The sequence below is a fragment of the Oryx dammah genome, unplaced genomic scaffold (genome assembly GCF_014754425.2).
Source record: "Oryx dammah isolate SB20612 unplaced genomic scaffold, SCBI_Odam_1.1 HiC_scaffold_2, whole genome shotgun sequence".
NCBI lineage: Eukaryota > Metazoa > Chordata > Mammalia > Artiodactyla > Bovidae > Oryx > Oryx dammah.
Window position 1 is genome coordinate 48,209,664 of NW_024070186.1, and position 20,510 is coordinate 48,230,173.

Here is a 20,510-nt window from a genome sequence, read left to right on the forward strand (position 1 = left end):
ATGGCAAAACCAATACAATATTGTAAAGTAATTAACCTCCAATTAAAATAAATAAATAAATTGATATTTAAAAAATAAATAAAAAATAAAAATCCTTTAGAAAGTTAAAAAAAAAAACAGGTTGGAGTTTCTGGTATGATAACTGACATACAGTACTTGCTCAATATAATGCTCAATAAATACTTTCTCACAGAAAAAAAAATATATATATAGATGTGCTTAAAAATGTAGACATGCTATATTTTTAAAATGGCACGTGCTTCAAAATATCCAAGCCTCAAACATTTACATCTAAAAAATATGGGAAAGGCCAAAACTTGCCCATATTTAGCAATAGTATAATCTTTGGTTCAGCCCTGACCCTACGGTGAGCCCTCACTCCCTCCCCAGTTTTTTTTAGCACCTCCATCCTCTCTGTCCTTCTAGAGCAGAATTCTCCCCGACTGCTCTCCTACAGATTTCCTTTCTGCCACCTGAATGTTAGGACCCCACCCAGGGACTAATGAGCTTCCCAGGTGATGCTATTATTGGTAAAGAACCTGCTTGCCAATGCAGAAGTAAGAGACATGGGTCAGGAAGACACCCTGGAGAAGGAAATGGCAACCCACTCCAGTATTCTTGCCTGGGGAATCCCATGGATGGAGGAGCCTGGCAGGCTACAGTCCATGGGGTAGCAAAGAGTTGGACATGACTGAAGGGACTTAGCATAGCATAGCAGGGACTAAAGCCTCCATTTCTGCTCTCAAGAGCCAACTAAAACAACTTTGGCAAAGGCATATCTCTTGTAACCAATACCCCAAAGGTGATATTTTCTCAATATTTTTCCAAATAAAATATGACTCAATTACAATTCATGCACAATAAATAGCCAGCCATGAATATACATCTCCACAGAGAAAACAAGATATAAAAGTAAACACAACTCAGAAAGTGTGCTGCTTATTCATAGTTTGGTGTGAACAAAACTGGGAAAGTGTGCTGCTTGTTCATGGTTTGGTGTGAACAAAACTCCTGGCTGTCACTCCTGGCAAGCACTGGGAAAGGGAGGATTTGACAGGGAAAGTTTTTCTCCGTGAAGTTAATTTGCTCTGTTACTTGACTAGAAGAAAACCTTGCTCTAGAGAGCACGTTTCTCAAAGGGAGAAGAATCCTATTGGCATTTAGGACAAGACAGTTCTTCACTGTGCCAGACTGGGAGAGGCTTAGTGTCCTGGTTCCATCCAGCAAGAGTATAAAGATGCTTTCAGGGATACAGCACGGCTGGCAACCAACTCCACCTTGGCATTGTCTTCCTGGGAGTGGGAAGGGTCACCCCTGGTAGATGGGAGCACAGAACATAGATTAAGGTCAGCTACAGAAAAATAAAATTACATTTCTTACTCATGAGTTTGTGAATGAGCTGGGTACATTAACTTCCTATGAGTAGAATTCGGGCTTGGGACTGGGGTGTCCATTAGTAAGTGTGTGACTCCTCAGGGCGACACTAGTCATATTGTACACGTTGTAGACTTGTAAATTTACTAAATGATTGTCTCCTTAATGGAAGTACCTTGAAAGAGAGAGATGCCTGTTCCTAACTTGAACAATGGTGCCATATGGATCAGAGGTGGCCCCACCAGGGATTTTGAAGACCTTGGACCTATGCTTTTATTTTATAGGTCATGAAGCACTATGTATGACTTCCCTATTTCTCATAAAGGTATAATGCAAACCTGTATGAGGGCTGGTAAGACAGCTGGGTTAAAAGAGGATGTGCACTAAAAGGAAAATGAATCACACCTTTTAATAAAATTGGATTTGTGATACAAAATTTGAAGAAAAAAAAAAAAGATCATGGGGTTAGCACAGATGTTCCCAGTTCAGTTCAGTCATTCAGTAGTATCAGACTCTGCGATCCCATGGGCTGCAGCACGCCCTTCCCTGTCCATCACCAACTCCCGGAGCTTGCTCAGACTCACGTCCATCGAGTCGGTGATGCCATCCAACCAGCTCATCCTCTGTCATCCCCTTCTCCTCCTGCCTTCAATCTTACTCCAAATGATCTCAGTTCATGATCCCTTCCTGCCTCAGAAATATTTACAGTTTCCCCTAGATCTGAGAAAATACTCAGTAGTTGACTCTGTTTATTACCAACAACTTAAGTCCAAACAACTTAAGTATGTATGTCCTGAAAACTCAGTAGCCTTTAAAAAAATAAATTGAAAAAAATAATTTTTTATCATTCTAAATAATCACACTGACAGATGTGTACCTGTTTAGCAAGCTCAACATTTCAAACATTGGGAACAGATTGAGATTTGCCAACAACATCTCCTATTTCATATTGATTTTCAGAAGGTACTTCCTTATCATCATGGGAACATCTAAAACCCTAGCTTTTCAAAGCTATGACATCCCCTAAAGGAATGTAGCACAATATTGAAAAAATATGTGAAATATCTCAAGATAGTAGTTTCACAGTGTCCAACAGACATCGTTTCAAATTCTCTCAACATTATAATGTCCCAGAATCTCTGTGCACAGTTTAAAGCAAATGAAACCCTAGACACATTGAAGTAACGATAGTAAGGTGTTTATTATGGCCTAACACCCATGGTTCTGGAGAACTAGAATTAAGTCTGAAAGTACAGCACTCAAGAGCCTGTTCACTTCTTCTTGGGCACTTGAGAAAAAGTCTTCAAAACAGCTTGAAAATTCTGAAGTGCTGTAACAATAGTAACTGCAGAATTAGCTGGTGAAAGAACCATTTGCTAGAGAGTAAGCTCCAAGAAGGCCAGGAATTTTGTATACTCCAGTACTCTTGCCTGGAAAATCCCATGGACAGAGGAGCCTGGAAGGCTGCAGTCCATGGGGTCCCTGAGAGTTGGACACAACTGAGTGACTTCACTTTCACTTTTCACTTTCATGCATTGGAGAATGAAATGGCAACCCATTCCAGTGTTCTTGCCTGGAGAATCCCAGGGACAGCGGAGCCTGGTGGGCTGCTGTCTATGGGGTCGCAGAGAGTTGGACACGACTGAAGTGACTTAGCAGTTAGCAATGCCTAGAATAGTGCCGAGGATATAGTTGGTTTTTTATAAGTAGTTGATGCATGAACTCCTTATTGCCAAATTCAGACTTAAATTGAAGAAACTATGGAAAACCACTAGACCATTCAGGTATGACCTAAATCAAATCCCTTATGATTTGGATTATGGAAGTGACAAATAGATTTAAGGGACTAGATCTGATAGACAGAATGCCTGATGAACTATGGACAGAGGTTCGTTACATTGTACAGGAGACAGGGATCAAGACCATGCCCAAGAAAAAGAAATGAAAAAAAAAAAAGCAAAATGGCTGTCTGAGGAGGCCTTACAAATAGCTGTAAAAGAAGAGAAGTGAAAAGCAAAGGAAAAAAGGAAATATACAGCCATTTGAATGCAGAGTTCCAAAGAATAGCAAGAAGAGATAAGAAAGCCTTCCTCAATGAGCAGTGCAAAGAAACAGAGGAAAAGAACAGAACGGGAAAGACTACAGATCTCTTCAAGAAAATTAGAGATACCAAGGGAACATTTCATGCAAAGATAAGCTCAATAAAGGACAGAAATGGTCTGGACCTAACGGAAGCAGAAAATATTAAGAAGAGGTGGCAAGAATACACAGAAGAACTGTACAAAAAATGATCTTCATGAATCAGATAATCACGATGGTGTGATCAGTCACCTAGAGCCAGACATCCTAGAATGTGAAATCAAATGGGCCTTAGAAAGCATCACTACAAACAAAGCTAGTGGAGGTGATGGAATTCCAATTGAGCTATTTCAAATCCTAAAAGATAATGCTGTGAAAGTGCTGCACTCAATATGCCAGTAAATCTGGAAGACTCAGCAGTGGCCACAGGACTGGAAAAGTTTTCACTCCAATCCCAAAGAAAGGCAATAACAAAGAATGCTCAGACTACCACACAATTGCATTCATCTCACACGCTAGTAAAGTAATGCTCAAAATTCTCCAAGCCAGGCTTTAACAATAGGTGAACTGTGAACTACCAGATGTTCAAACTGGTTTTGCCAACATCCGCTGGATCATGGAAAAAGCAAGAGAGTTCCAGAAAAACATCTATTTCTGCTTTATTGACTATGCCAAAGCCTTTGACTGTGTGGATCACAATAAACTGGAAAATTCTTCAAGAGATGGGAATACCAGACCACCTGACCTGCCTCTTGAGAAACCTATATGCAGTTCAGGAAGCAACAGTTAGAACTGGACATGGAACAACAGACTGGTTCCGAATAGAAAAAGGAGTACATCAAAGCTGTATACTGTCACCCTGCTTATTTAACTTATATGCAGAGTACATCATGAGAAACGCTGAGATGGAAGAAGCACAGCTGGAACTAAGATTGCCAGGAGGAATATCAATAACCTCAGATATGCAGATGACACCACCCTTATGGCAGAAAGTGAAGAACTAAAGAGCCTCTTGATGAAAGTGAAAGAGGAGAGTGAAAAAGTTGGCTTAAAGCTCAACATTCAGAAAACGAAGATCATGGCATCCGGTCCCATCACTTCATGGCAAATAGATGAGGAAACAGTGGAAACAGTGATAGACTTTATTTTTCTTTCTCGCAAAGAGTCAGACATGACTGAGGAACTGAACTGACCTGAACTGATGAGTTAAGGGATAAAAAGGAAAAAGGACTCAGTGAATTTCAAACTCTTTGTTATTGTTGTTGTTCAGTCAGTAAGTTGTGTCCAACTCTTTTCGACCCCATGGACTGCAGCATGCCAGACCTCCCTGTCCATCACCAACTCCAGGAGTTTACTCAAACTCTTGTCCATTGAGTCAGTGATGCCATCCAACCATTTCATCCTCTGTCATCCCCTTCTCCTCACACCTTTAATATTTTCCAGTGAGTCAGTTCTTCACATCAGGTGGTCAAATTATTAGAGTTTCAGCTTCAACATCAGTCCTTCCAATGAATATTCCTGGCTGATTTACTTTCGGATGGACTGGTTGGATCTCCTTGCAGTCCAAGGGACTCTCAAGAGTCTTTTCCAACACCACATTTCAAAAGCATCAATTCTTTGGTGCTCAGCTTTCTTTATAGGCCAACTCTCACATCCATACATGACTACTGGAAAAACCATAGCTTTGACTAGATGAACCTTTGTCAGCAAAGTAATGTCTCTGCTTTTTAATATGCTGTCTAGGTTTGTCATAGCTTTTCTTCCAAGGAGCAAGCGTCTTTTAATTTCATGGCTGCAGTCACCATCTGCAGTGATTTTGGAGCCCAAGAAAATAAAATCTGTTACTGCTTCCACTTTTTCTCCTTCCATTTGCCATAAAGTGATGGGGCCAGATGCTATGATCTTAGTTTTTTAAATGTTGAGTTTCAAGCCCGCCTTTTCACTCTCCTCTTTTATCCTCATCAAGAGGCTATTTTAGTTCCTCTTCACTTTCTGAGTGATAGCATCTCCATATCCAAGGTTGTTGATATTTCTCCCAGCAATCTTGATTCCAGCTTGTGTTTCATCCAACTCATCATTTGTCATGATTTATTCTGCATAGAAGTTAAATAAGCAGGGTGACAATATACAGCTTGTCGTACTCCTTTCCCAATTTTGAACCAGTTCTTTGTTCCATTTCTGTTTCTCACTGTTGCTTCTTGACCTGCATACAGGTTTCTCAGGAGGCAGGTAAGTTGGTTTGGTATTCTGATATCTTTAGAATTTGCCACAGTTTGTTGTGATCCACACCACACAGATGCTTTAGTGTTGTACAGGAGGCAGTGACCAAAACCATCCTCAAGAAAGAGAAATGCAAGAAAGCAAAGTGGTTGTTTAAGGAAACTAAAAATAGCTGAGAAAAGAAGAATAGTGAATGGCAAAGGAGAAAGGGAAAGATATATCCAGCTGAATACAGAGTTCCAGAGAATAGAAGGGAGAGACAAGAAGGCCTATTTAAGGGAACAATGCAAAGAAATAGAGGAAAACAATAGAATGTGAAAACTAGAGATCTCTTCAAGAAAACTGGAGATATCAAGGGAACATTTCAAGCAAGAATGGGCACAAAAAAGGACAGAAATGGTAAGGACCTAACAGAAGCAGAAGACATTAAGAAGAGGTGGCAAGAATCACAAAAGAACAATAAAAATAGGTCTTAATGACTCAGATAACCAGGATGGTGTGGTCACTCACCTAGAGCCAGAAATCCTGGAGTGTGAAGTCAAGTGGGTCTTAGGAAGCATCACTATGAACAAAGTTAGTGAAGGTAAATGGAATCCCAGCTCAGGTATTTCAAATCCTAAAAGATGATGCTATTACAGTGCTGTACTCAATATGTCAGCAAATTTGGAAAACTCGGCTGTGGACACAGGACTGGAAAAGGTCAGTTTTCATTCCAATCCCAAAGAAGTGCAATGCCAAAGAATGCTCAAACTCAAATTGACTCATTTTAAACTATCAATGTTTTTAGTAGAGTTATAGGGTTGGCTTGGGTCTCATGTCCTTCGCTGTGTTCTTTGATCTTGGTCAGTGACCTTCCAAATGTAAGTTGTAGTGAGGTTAGAGGTTATATATGTAAAAATGTCTAGTACATGCATGCATGCCAAATCTCTTCAGTCTTATCTAACTTTTTGCTACCCTGTGGACTCTTGCATGCCAGGCTCCTCTGTCCATGGGATTCTCCAGGCAAGAATAGAGGAATGGGTTGCCATGCCCTCCTCCAGGGGATCTTCCCAACCCAGGGATCAAACCCACGTCTCCTATGTTTCCTGCATTGGCAGGTGGTTCTTTACCACTAGTGCCATGCCTACTACATAGAGGTGCTCAAAAAATAATTAATTTTTATAGGGAGATATATTAGGGTGATGGCAAGAATATACACTTTGGAGTAGGACTAATTTGGATTTGAGTTGACTAAGTGAAGTGAAGTCTCTCAGTCATGTCCGACTCTTTGCGACCCCATGGACTGTAGCCTACCAGGCTCCTCTGTCCATGGGATTTTCCAGGCAATAGTACTGGAGTGGATTGCCATTTCCTTCTCCAGGGAATCTTCCCAACCCAGGGATCGAACCTGGGTCTGCCACATAATAGACGCTTTACCATCTGAGCCACCAGGGAAGTCCTGAGTTGACTAGGCAATCACCAAATCTCTCTGGGTTTTCCATATGTAATATGGAGATAAACATCTTAGTATACAAAGTTGTTATAAGGGTTAAGAAAATGTATGGGAAGCACTGAATGCAATGCCTGGAACATAAGTACAAACAGGAGCTATTATGCTAATAGGTTATTTTCACTTTACTTGGCCCATCTTATTCCTCTGACCTATGAATGGATTGTGCATTATATACACCAGGCACATGCTACCTCGGGGCTTTTGCATTGGCCTGGAATGCTCTTCTCATGGATGTCCACTTCCTTCTAGTGAGTCTGCTCAACCTCACCATCTTAATGAGATAGATCTACACAGATCTCCTTGTTTAAAACTGTATTCCTCCATTCCCCTTACCCTGCTCAGTTTTTGCTCCTAACACCTTTTAACATATGTACTACTTTCTGTGATGTCATTTTTCATTTGCCCATTCACAAGATATAAACTCCAGGGCAACAGGAATTTTTGTCTGTTTTGTTCACCAACACCTCAGTGTCTAGATAAGTGTCTGACTAGGGTAGGCACTCAATGGATATTTGTAAAGTTATGTTGATTTTAAAATATCCCCACTGAATTTTACATTTTTTAGTATGAGTCCATTATTTAGTTTGTTTACATGATTTTGAGAAATAATAACCTGCTTTCATCTGCATCTCTCAGTGTGGCCCATTACCCACATTCCATGCAAACAGCTCCTACTAGCAAAAACTCCAGGCACATTGCCCAGTTCAATTTCTGGCTGTGTGAATTTTGGAAACTTTCTTAGCTTCTCTGTATCTTGGTTGCATTACCTATAAATGGAGATAAAACAATCACTACTCCATAAAAATTATGAGGATTTAATGAGTTAATGTACATGAAGGGCCTACCATAGTACCTGGCACACAATTAGTACACATGATCTATTGTGATTCTATTTATAAGACAGTGCAGGGTCCCCTCTCCCCACAGTCCTGCTTTGCAATTCTATTTTTCCCTGCTCTGGCTCCTACCTGTTACCCACCTGATCTGAAACTGATAAGATCTCTTTAGAATCCACTCTCCCTTTTCCTCTATTAACATTTTTTAAGTGTTTGCCATTAGGCCCAAACTGCTTTTAGAAGCTCCAGATAACACCCTGAACTAACCTATGCTTGGACTAAAGCTTAAATGTTTCAACAGTGCAATGCTAAGAAAAATTTCCCCATGGGAACAAAAGGGGAAAACTTCCCACAAACTCCTTTATTTGACCTTAATTCAAAACTATTTTAATACTATCATTGATCACCAATAACTTTCCCAATTTAAGTTTTTTTTAATGTAGCCTCCTTAATATCTTGAGTTGTATTATTTTAAACAGAAAATAATTTCAGTTCTAAAATAATTGTTTTGCCTTGAAACTAATTAAGAATATCCCTAATATGTATATGCTCTCTGAACTTTATTCTGAGGCTGGAGAAAAAAAATATCCTCTTCCTCGGAAGGGCTATGAGGTCTTAACCTGGGCTGTAAAGGCTGCCCAACATCATGTCATCAGTCTCAGGATGGGGGTGGGGGGTGGGAATCAAAGAACTTGGCTAAAGGTGGGGAGGTAAAATGTCCAAAGGATTAAATTTCCGGCTCCCAAAATAACTCCGAGTATTCCTGCCACCTCCAAATCAGGCCCTGCACACTTCTTCATGCTGGCAGAGTGCCACTCTGCTGGCCCAATCCCAGGAGGCCCTGTGCAGCTATGGATAACACTCTATCTCCATGTGACAGCCCTCTGTAGAGGTTGGGTAGCCCAGTTAGTGAAGGATGGACATGCAACGTGCATTTTCTCTCTTCTTAGACCCCTAATCATTCTTCTCTCTCTCTAATGCTCTCTCTTTCTTCTCCTCCACATTTTTATAGGCTCTTGCAACACCTCAGGACGGTGTTTTCCAAGCTCAGTAATGTGAGAACCTTCCCACCGACCCCCCCATATATCCACCCCCCAACATATCCACATCTCACCTGTACTATTTCCTGAAATTAGCACATGGTTTCACTTAAATGTTGAAACTTTTAAACTTTCACTTAAAGTTATTGCTTTAAATTTAAGACCACTTTCCTTGCCATAAACAGAAGGCTTATATATAAATATAATTAAAACAAAAATATGGAATGGAAGTTTAGTTGGCTACGGCTGCTTGCTGCAGGCCTTGGGCCTGAGTGCTACTCTTAGGTTAAGGAATGCTGGAGAAGTGTTGAAGAGACACACCAGCACCAAAGTGAGACTTGCTCCTTGAAACGGACTGGAAAGAGGAGGGAAGAGAGCAACATTCTCATCTTATTTTTAAATACCATGTATACGTAAAACTTAAGCTTTTCCCACTTGGGAAACACTGCTTTCAGGTTAGGCTCACAAAAGACGAATTTGTTGAAATCTAATAGGCCTCATCCCGTTTCCCTCAAGTGCTGAGTCACACTATTTACTAAATGTACTCCAAAACTTTTTGCCCATCTTTTCTTATTGTTCACAGCGTTAGGTCAACCACCACAGTGTGTTTCGGACAGGACTCTGCTGTGGATCACAAAATGAGGCCGGTAAATGGGTCTTTGGATGCAGAGTAGCCCAAATCTTGACCCATCTCCGTTTTCCCGAAAAGAGCCTTTTCGAGGCCGAGAGCGATTTACCCAAGGTCACACAGAGGGTAGACTGATTTCTGTGTTCCTGCAGCCCAGAGAACAAGCTATCTTGTCCCACGGGAGGCTTCATGTTGGGCTCCGGGGCTGGCGCTTGACCAAGCCCCTAGCCTCCGCCGTGTTGCTCGCGGTTCCCATGGCAGCGGCACACTGTTTCCCCGCCTCGTCTTGGTGACGTTATGGGATCTGCGCCCAATAGGAAAGCAGCTCCGCGTCGAGCACCGCCTTTCGCGACGGCCACGGCCCATGCGGCTGGGAGACAGGCGTTGACAGTGCTGGGCAGGCTGGCTCGGGTCGCGGCCGCGGCGAGTCACATCGTTTGCCAATCTGTCCGCGAACGCCGCTGCCGGAGACAGAGCCAGGATGTTCGGGATGCTGAGCAGCAGCTTTGAGGATGATCCCTTCTTCTCGTGAGTGTCGGGGGCGGGAATCCGCGGTCGCGCGGGAACTCAGAGATCTTGAGAGGAGCTATTTTAAGGGGAAAGTCAGTTAAAACGCGAAAGAAGGAGAGAGAGAATTCGGGTGACTCCAGGAGAGCGTTTGAGGAAGACTCGTGGGGCGTGAAAGGCAAGGGAGAAGAAGATATAGGGGTGTGTGAGGGAAAGGAGAGGAGGATTTCGAAAGGAAGAGAAATTTGGGGGCGTGAGGTAGGGAGAGGTCTGTGCAGGCTTCCCCGCCCAACCGACCCCCATACGGGCTGCTCTTAACTCGGCCCGATTTCGGGTACCTGGCGCCCCCTAACCTCTTTGCCTCTGGCGCTCAGAGTCCCGCCTTCGCAGCTGCAGAGGATGGTAACTGCCTCTCGGTGGAACTTCTGAGGAGAATTATACTTACAGGGCCCTTTCCACACCTGCTTCTACTCTAAAAGAGAGGCAGGGAATATTTAATAAGATGGCAAGTCTTCGAAAAGGGAAACGTTTTCCAAAATAGTATTTTCCATAATATGTGTTTATAGGAGCGTTGGAGAGTTTTGCTGTCTCTCCCTAGAAGTGGTTGGAAGTTGCCAGGTGCACTGTTTGTTTCCTTTCTTGATTTGTTACAAAGGTAGCCTTGTTTGGAGAGGGACTCCTCTTCCTATTAAAAGTGCAAGTAGGCAGGGAAACAGAGGGTGCATTTAACACCTCAGGTAAACAAGTGCCAAGCCCAGTGAACGGTTTCAAGTGAGATACTGTGATGTCTAAAGAGGAAGCCTTCCAGAAAATAGTTATTTAATTACGATCTAGTTTTCTAGGGTTTCCTGGGTTTTGTATTTTCTATTTTTCTTCCTTTGGTGATTATATAAAAATGTAACACAATCTAGTTGGATCCCTAAAACAGGAAGGTTTGTGTTATTTTTTTTACCCAGGTGTTTTGCCAGTTTGAATTTTGCAGTCCTAATTTATTTTGATCACTTAAATTCTCTGTGCAACTTGATCACATCTGTTTAAAAGGTTGAAATGTTACCAGTTTACTACATAGATTTGTTTTTAAAAGAAAATATTATATTGGCTTAAATGTAATAGTACTATATTAAAACCAAATAACATAATGGTAATAACAGAGAAAATTAACAGTAGAAAAGATGAAATTATTAATGTGAAAAAACAATATTTATTATTATATTATTAATATTTATTAACATTTTATTCTATTTCTAATTTATTAGTATTTTATTCTAAAGGTTATTCATTATAATTAAGGGGTGTAGAGTGTTAGCCATTCCGTCGTGTCCAACTCTTTGTAACTTCACAGACTATAGCCTGCCAGGCTCCTCTGTCCATGGAATTCTCCAGGCAAGAATACTGGAGTGGGTAGCCATTCCCTTCTCCAGGGTATCTTCCCCACTCAGGGATCAAACCCAGGTCTCCTGCATTGCAGGCATGTTCTTTACCATCTAAGCCACCAGGGAAGCCAAGGAGTGTGTGGGCTCAGGTAAATTTATCATATTGTTTTAGTTAATGCGTTTAGGAGCAGTTGCGACATTTATGAACAATGTCATTTTAACAAATTTCAAAGTTTGTATTATAATTTGCTCTTTTAAAAGCCTGTGAGAGTAGGGACTAAATATATCCATAGTTTAGTTGAGCTGTTGAAGTGGTTCTTATGTAATTGTGACCTCAATACAATTGGTGGCAGTTATGAAGATTATGACAACTTTTGAGTTGTATTCTCTTGATTATATCAAAAGAGCAATGGCCATAACTAAACTAATGTATGATTAGTACTTTCTTTAAAACATCTAGCAAAAGTGTAATTTAAACTCTTGGATGCCTCTTTCTGAGCAAAGGCAATGAACCCAAGAGGCAGGGTCAGAAATAGTAACAGGACACAAATAGTAGGCATACATCAAAGAACACTCTTCCCCTGCACTTAGGATGGATAGGACCATCAGTTACATGGCAGTAGGTTTTTCAGTCATCATTCTCTGTAGCCGTCTTCAAATCCAGGCAGCCATATCATACAGATTTCGGATAAAATTAACTTTATAAAACTGACTTATTTCTTTGCTCCACAATTGGCAATATAGAGAGTAAAAATAATTAGAGATAAGAAGGAGGATGTGAGTTTATATTTATTTCAAGTAAAAAAGTAAACTTTATTTATTTTCAAGTAAATTTTCAAGTAAATTTCAAATATTTATTTCATTTGACTCACCCCTTTTACCCGAACCCCAAACAAAATGAGTATCCATTACTTAATATGTCAAGCGTAAGGAATTGATAAAGTCATTATTAAATCATGCACTGACCTTAAGGAACACAGAGGGAGTTCCATGCCCTGTATCTTTTATAAAAATATTATCCCTATTGCTCACATTATGTGTCTGGTCATTGGGTTGCCTGGTGGCTATTTTAACGTCTGACATGTAGAAAATGTTCAAGAGATACTATTTAATGACAATCTAGTGTCTTTTACTCTCTGTCTTGTAGTTAATATGATATAGCTGATTGTTGGATTGCTGAAAGTGATTACATTTGGTCCCCAGTTTACAGTGGTTCCACTTAACATTTTTCAACTTGATGTGGTGTAAAAAAAATACACATTAAATAGAAAGCATACTTTCAGTTATGAATGTTAATCTTTTCCCTGGCTAGTGACATGGAATACGATACTTTCACAAGGTGCGCAATAGCAGGGGTAGCAAGCCTCAGCTCCGTCAGCCACGAGATCATGAGAGTGAACAACCCATACGCTTACAGGCATTTGGTTTTTCACTTTTAGTACAGTATTTAATAAATTACATGAGGAATTCAATACTTTATTACAAAATAGGTTTTGTGTTAGATAGTTTTGCCCAACTGCAGGCTAAAATAAGTGTTCTGAGCACATTTAAGGTTTAAGGTACACTAGACTAAGCTATGATGTTTCGTAGCTCAGGCATGTTAAATGCATTTTCTACAGGGTTATTTTCCACTTCTGATGGGTTTATGAGGGTGTAACCCCATTACGGCTTCCCAGGTGGCGCTAGTGGTTAAGAAACTACCTGCCAACACTGGAGACATAAGAGAGGAGGGTTGGATCCCTGGGTTGGAAAGATTCCCTGGAGAAGGACATGGCAACCCACTCTAGTAGTCTTGCCTGGAGAATCCCATGGACAGAGGAGCCTGGACGGCTACAGTCCACGGGATCACAAAGAGTCAGACATGACTGAAGCGATCGTACACACACAACCCCATCATAAGTGGAGGATGATCTGTATTTGCATTCAGTAGGTGCCATTGTTGATGTTGGCACTTTCTAATTTAAACACTGTCCATGGGATTTCCGGGCAAGAATCCTGGAGTGGGTTGTCATTTTCTTCTCCAGAGGACCTTCCTGACCCAGGAATCCAACACACGTTTCCTGCATTGTGGCGGACTCTTTTACCACTGAGCCACCAGGAAACCCAATTTAAACACTGCCATTTTCTAAATAATTCATTAATTGGGAATCAGGGGTATCCATCATAAGCACACTCTCCAAATTTACTAATTAATCAAAAGTGGGCAGACAAAAAGAATATACTTCTTGGATATAAAATTAGAATTTTTAAATAAATTGAGGCTAGTAAAATATGGTATCAAATTGTCAAATACTTTAGAGCTTTGACAAAGTCTAGTTTTGAATCCAAATATATTTGTTTCTAATGTTTACCTTTCTATAACAGCACGTTAAACATTTCATGAGAAAATTAAAGAGAAATTTTAAAAGCGATAAAGTTTAGTGTTTTATTGTATGCTTGTGACTTTTGGGGGTTTCCTTATATGTTTCAGAGCTGAAGTTGTTTCACAGTATATATTGTCTCACAGTATATATTCTCATACACCTTTTCAAATAAATAATACTTGTAATTTGGTTAAAAACACAAAAGTTAAAAGCTAGCACTTTCTGGCATGCAGAGTTGGGGTTTTTTTAATCATCTTATCTTTACCTTTTATTAAATGTAGATACATGTATTTATTTATGGATTTTACAAGGGAACATGGAGCACAATTTATTTTCTAGCTCTCCACTGTGGTTTTCTCTGTGGACTTTTTAAAAAGAGTTGAGATAGTTTTCTCTCAAGAATACTACTTCTCCCATTTGCATTTGCTTAAGAATAGAAACATGTATGTACTGACAGGAAAATTAAATTTGAGAATAAAATGGTCTTGACCCCTCTTCTATGCCCTAAGAAACATTGATTATTAAATGTCAAAGTTTACATATATCTAATCCAGTCTAGAAGTTTCTACTGCTTTGTACAGAAACATGATCTTTGAACCTTCTGAGCTACAGAAATGAAATTCTGATCATGGACATCTACAAAGAATAGCTATGTTACCACTTATCAGCTATTAGACACGAAAGGCTCAGAAACAGGTTGGAAAAGCAGCCTTATTCTTCATTATAAATTGTTAGCATTTCTTTAAGCCACCCAGACTCTTCTTGTGGCCACTATATTGTGATGGCCAGTCTTTAAAGACAGCCTGCATATTTTCACAGACTATTACTCTATCTCCTTTCTCTCATCAGGGGCTAAAAAATATATATCTATAATCTCTATTTTTAATTTTTAAAATTTATTTATTTTGCACTTTGGAGGTGGTCAGAGGACACTACTTTTAGCTACTTACTGAGTTGAAAGTGAATGTATTACACATGCAAGACTGATATTTTCTTAATTGAGAATATTGCCACGGCAGGAAATAAAACAAAGTCACCTTATTAGATAAGCTAAACTGTTCATTTGGGGGATTTCTTGGTTCCTTAGGTGCAAACCATTGAATTAGGAGCCAGGGAACACAACACAATTATAACATAGTCGCTGGATCAAGGAGTGCCATTTGGTACTGACTGACTATATCATAAAGCTTAGTTCTATCAATGAATTTTGTAAACATTCACACAGAAGCAGAGGAGTGCTTCCGGGATGGGACTGAGCCATAGTCATTCCTGCAACTCTTACAATATCAAAGCCTTCTGCCACACCACCATTTTAAGCTGTACTTCTAAACAGCAGGCAAATGAAATTGCCTGCATGCCAAGTTGCTTCAGTCTTGTCCAACTCTTTGCGACCCTAAGGACTGTAGCCCTCCAGGCTCCTCTGTCCATGGGATTCTCCAGGCAAGAATATTGGAGTAGGTTGCCATGCCTTCCTCCAGGGGATCTTCCCGACCAAGGGATCAAACCCGCGTCTCTCACGTCTCCTGCATTGGCAGGCGGGTTCTTTACCACTAGCTCCACCTGGGACACCTAGGAAAATGTCATTTATTCTTCAAGTATTTCTTAGGTTTCTACTATATGCCCAGTGCTATAAACTTTATTATAAATTTTTAGAAACCATGGCCCATGCCCTAAAAGATTCTCTTAAGAGTGTTGTGAAAGAAAGTGAACGTGAAGTCACTCAGTCATGTCTGATTCTTTGAGGCCTATGGACTGTAGCCCACCAGGCTCCTCTGTTCTTGGGATTTTCCAGGCAAGAATACTGGAGTGGGTTTCCATTTCCTTCTGCAAGGGATCTTCCCGACCCAGGGATCGAACTTTGGTCTCCCACATTGCAGACAGACTCTTTACCGTCTGAGCCACCAGAGAATCCCTTGTGTGTTGTATGCATTATTTATAGTGTCCAAACATAAATCACTTGATGTATTTTCTTTATGGACCCGCCCACCTTATTGAAACTAGGGAATGTTTCTTTATGATCTGAGAGCCATACAAATCTGCTTATGCCACTACTAGGTATAGTAGAGAGAAGGAATTTCCCTTGATGAATGGGAGTGCCATGTCAATTATCTGAGACTCTTATATAATAAAGAATATGGGATGCTTTTTTACTTAGAAGCACAAATATCTATATTTTGTACAAGGCAATAAAACTATAACTGGCAAAATATATATAATTATACTTGAGTCTTACATATATATATACATATATATAACATATATTTGAGAGCATCTTAAAAACAGGAACTTATTCTGAAGCGAAATATTGCCAGTCCTTTAAAAAAAAAAAAAAAAACTTATGTTGAGATTATCCCAAGAGACCCAGAATCAATCCAGGAGTTAAAATGTTTTGGGGCGGGGCAACATTTTTCCTGCTTCTGATAGGTAAATAATGTGGAGTAAAAAACATGTTTGGTGCCAAATTTCATTCTGTTTGACTGGGGTTTGTGTCAGCAATCCTGAAAGAGGTCATATAGTCATCATAGTAGTATAAGTAAATTTTTCCTCACTTAAATGAAAATGCATTCTTATGGAAAATCTGAATACTGAAAATTTGGTTAAGGGAATCACGCAACCCAAGATTTTGGTTCAGTCAGTCAGTTCAGTCACTCAGTCATGTCCGACTCTTTGCGACCCCATGGACTACAGCACACCAGGCCTCCTTGTCCATCACCAACTCCCAGAGTTTACTCAAACTCATGTCCATTGAGTCGGTGATGCCATCCAGCCATCACATCCTCTGTCATCCCCTTCTCTTCCCACCTTCAATCAATCCCAGCATCAGGGTCTTTTCAAATGAGTCAATTCTTCTCAACAGGTGGCCAAAGTATTGGAGTTTCAGCTTCAGCATGAGTCCTTCCAGTGAATATTCAGGACTGATTTCCTTAGGATGGACTGGTTGGATCTCCTTGTAGTCCAAGGGACCTCAAAAGTCTTCTCCAACACCACAATTCAAAAGCATAAATTCTTCAGTGCTCAGCTTTCTTTATAGTCCAACTCTCACCTCCATACATGACTACTGGAAAAACCGTAGCCTTGACTAGATGGACCTTTGTTGGCAAAGTAATGTCTCTGCTTTTTAATATGCTGTCTAGGTTGGTCATAACTTTTCTTCCAAGGAGCAAAGGTCATTTAAGCGTCTTTTAGATTTTGGTTACTATCATTATTTTGCTTCTATTTTCCACATATGGATTTTTTTCTCAAAAATTAAACCAAATTTTATGGTTATAAATGAACTATTTTCCTTAATATATACCATAAGCATTTTCCTAGTCTTTAGATATTCTTTGAAGCTTGAATTTAGTGTCTGCAAAATATTGCATCCTGTAAATATGCAAGGGCTTCCCTGGTGGCTTAGCTGATAAAGAATCTACCTGCAACGTGGGAGACCAAGTTTGATTCCTGGTGGGTTGGGAAGATCCCCTAGAGAAGGGAATGGCTACCCAAACAGTATTCTGGCCTGGAGAATTCCACGGACTGTATAGTCCACGGGATTAAAAAGAATTGGACATGACTGAGCAACTTTCCCACTTCGATAACTTAACAGGTATAGAAAGAATATTTTTCATATAAATATTTAATCATATTTCAAATTATTAATTTAGTTTATATACATGATATGACCTGTTTCTAGTAATAGCTTTGCAAAGTATCATCATATTTCCAGTATATTTTCCTAGAAGAACGAAACATTAATTTTCAAGAGAACAATATGAATAAGTAAAAAATATAAAAACTCTTCGTACTTGAGGAAGAAAACTATACTAAGTTAATTTTTAAAGTTTTAAAACAACTTCTTGCTACCATTAGAGATTTACCCTTTGTTAAAAAAATTCAAGCTTGAACAGGAGAAATCTTAAAAGTCTTATTTCTAAGCAACTGCTGTTTTGGGTGGACGTAAGTTGAACTCACTTCAGGATCCAGCCAGATTTCTTCCTGAACACTTCAGACAAGTACAAAAGCCAGACTGTGAGCCCATGTTTTAAAGCAGCCTTTTGTTTGTGTCAATAAAATGAAAAAGATGTTTTTTGACATTTGTTCTATGTACAAATACACCTACTCGTATTTGAATAAAGAGAAACCCGGACAGCATTTTTAATGAGCCACCTTTAGTGCTGAATTTTTAGCCCAATTAGAAAAATAAATCTTATTAAATGTTATGTTTCTATAGAAAAGTAATAGCTGTTTAATTCTCATCTATTTACTGACCAAAACTAGTATTCCCTGAAGTATCTTTCCTTGTTGAAGTTGAATCTCATCCATGTATCTAAAGGGAACGCTGAGTGTTTTTTTAAGTATCTGCATTTTAATAAGAATGAATAGTTTAATCCCCATACTTGTACCCATATCCTAAACTCTGAATGTCCAGTGAGTACAGAGATCTCAGCAAAAGGAGACTCTTTTGAATCATCCATTTTGAAACATCAAGTAGTATAAAATTGTTTAATTCTACATAGTTCTATTTCTTTTTTATTCTTTAAAGATATTTATAATGACACACTTTGAATGTATATTACAAAAGTGTAAGAGTATAGTACTGGGTGTACCCCTTAATCAGAATTTCAAAATATACACCTGCTTTACCCATCTCTATTGCTACTGCTGTCTTTAAAGTGTTTTAAAACAAATTCCAGAGTTCTTGTATTTCACTCATATGTATTTCCAAATACATCTCTGAAAAATACTGTCTTTCATCACCACAAAGCCATATTTACATCTAACAAGATTACCAATAATTCCAGTTTCTTGCTATCACCTGGCATTGAGTATCATCTGGATATGAAACACTTCAAAATAGTCTGGTTTTGAGATTAAAAACTAGGAATTATTCTTAGACAGCTCACTTATTGGTCTCAGAACTACTTGAAACTCTGTACCTTTTAAGTGAAAACTGGGAAGATAACAGACACCAATTTCTGATTCCTTAATTGTAAACTAACTTTTGGACTTCAGGTCGTTATTTGGAAAAGCATAAAGCAACTCTCTTTCTGCCCGCTAGTTTCACTGGGTGCCATTGATCTATCTAATTGTTAAATTATCACAACTTCCTCGTAGTGCTAGTTGCCTATAATTCTGCTGAAATAGTGATTATCAAACTTTTTAATAGGTGGTAAATCTAAGAACAGTAATCTGTTACATTTCCCATGCCCATCGCTCCTATCAGTAAGACAGATACAAAACTTTATCCTACAAGAATCCATGGGAGGATGATCTTATTTATGGTATTTTTCTGCATTGTATATGTAATATTTTTACTTGATTTTCCTAAATATACTAGAGTCTGCTTTTAGCCAGAAAGAATGAAATATGAATAATCTCTAAATAAACCTTAATGCTCTAGTGTTTTCATTTTATTATATTTCTTAAGTGAACTTAGGGCACGTGTATTTCTGTAGTTAAATACTGAACATTCAGCTAAAGAAATTCTTCATTCTCAGAGATTGGGTTACTAATTTTGTTAAGAGTAGTTTAATTTTTGGACTCCTGCTGAAATTTTTGTGTTCTGGTGCAGAAGGCAATGGCACCCCACTCCAGTACTCTTGCCTGAAAAATCCCATGGGCAGAGGAGCCTGGAAGGCTGCAGTCCATGGGGTCGCTGAGGGTTGGACACGGCTGAGCGACTTCACTTTTCACTTTCACGCATTGGAGAAGGAAATGGCAACCCACTCCAGTGTTCTTGCCTGGAGAATCCCAGGGACGGAGAAGCCGGGGGCGCTGCTCTCTGTGGGGTCACACAGAGTCGGACACGACTGAAGTGACTTAGCAGTAGCAGCAGCAGCACTAAGAGCATACTCGGCCTGCACACACTGGAGAGCACTTTCCTTTTATGACTTTGTGTAAAATTTGTCAGCAGGAGGGAGGCTGAAAAGTAGGGAAATGTCCCCAAGTGGATGAGTATATAAAGGACAAGAAAAGGACAGCAAGAGAACAAAAGTCAGCAAGAGTACTGACTTGTTACAGTTGTTTAGTATATGGATCTATCATCCAGACTAGCACTGGTCCTGCTGCAGAGGTGGTTGAAGTTATTGTGTTGGTCAGGTATGCAAAGGAGCTGCTATTTATCATTTGTAAATATATTTCTTTTTCTACTTAACCAGCTTCCTTTGGAACAATTGATACTGCACAGGAATAAACAGATCTGAAGAACAGAACAGTCAGGAAACACTCTCATAAACATCCTTACTTTTAGATTTATTTGTTGAAAATACTCATTTAGTTTTTCTATAAACAAAGATTTTATTTGAACATTCCATCAGTATCTCTCTAAGAGAAGTCTTTAAAGTTTTGAATCTGTTAAAACACACCAACATACAGAAAGTGGAGCTAAAGGCTAACTTGTAAAAGAAGTTTCTGAAGACATAAAGGAAAAGCAGATTTACAAAGTACACCTTCATGAGTTTTGTTGTGATTACAGTGAGTGGTATGAAGCCACTGAAATGTCCAAAATGAAATTGTTGTGGGGGGTATAAATTATGATCACACTAGAGAAATGCTAGGCAACAGGATAACACCCTCCTTCTCCTCCTGCAAAAATCCTAGTGATATAAGCATTTGTGGG

The 20,510-nt window shown here is 39.5% G+C and overlaps 1 protein-coding gene across 5 annotated transcripts in view; it reads left to right on the plus strand.

Moving 5' to 3' along the window:
• Positions 1-9,876: 9,876 nt before the first annotated feature.
• Positions 9,877-20,510, plus strand: part of MLF1 (myeloid leukemia factor 1) — a 31,379-nt gene continuing 20,745 nt past the window's right edge. For 4 of the 5 annotated variants that reach the window (XR_005722313.1, XM_040247636.1, XM_040247629.1 and 1 more), the window contains exon 1: positions 9,887-10,197. Coding sequence is in view for 3 of the 5 variants with exons in the window: in XM_040247636.1 (XP_040103570.1) it covers positions 10,151-10,197 (47 nt within the window). In the remaining 2 variants the exon portion in view is untranslated. Of the gene's footprint in view, positions 10,198-20,510 lie in introns of all 5 variants that reach the window. The other variant, XR_005722311.1, reaches the window with a different exon arrangement.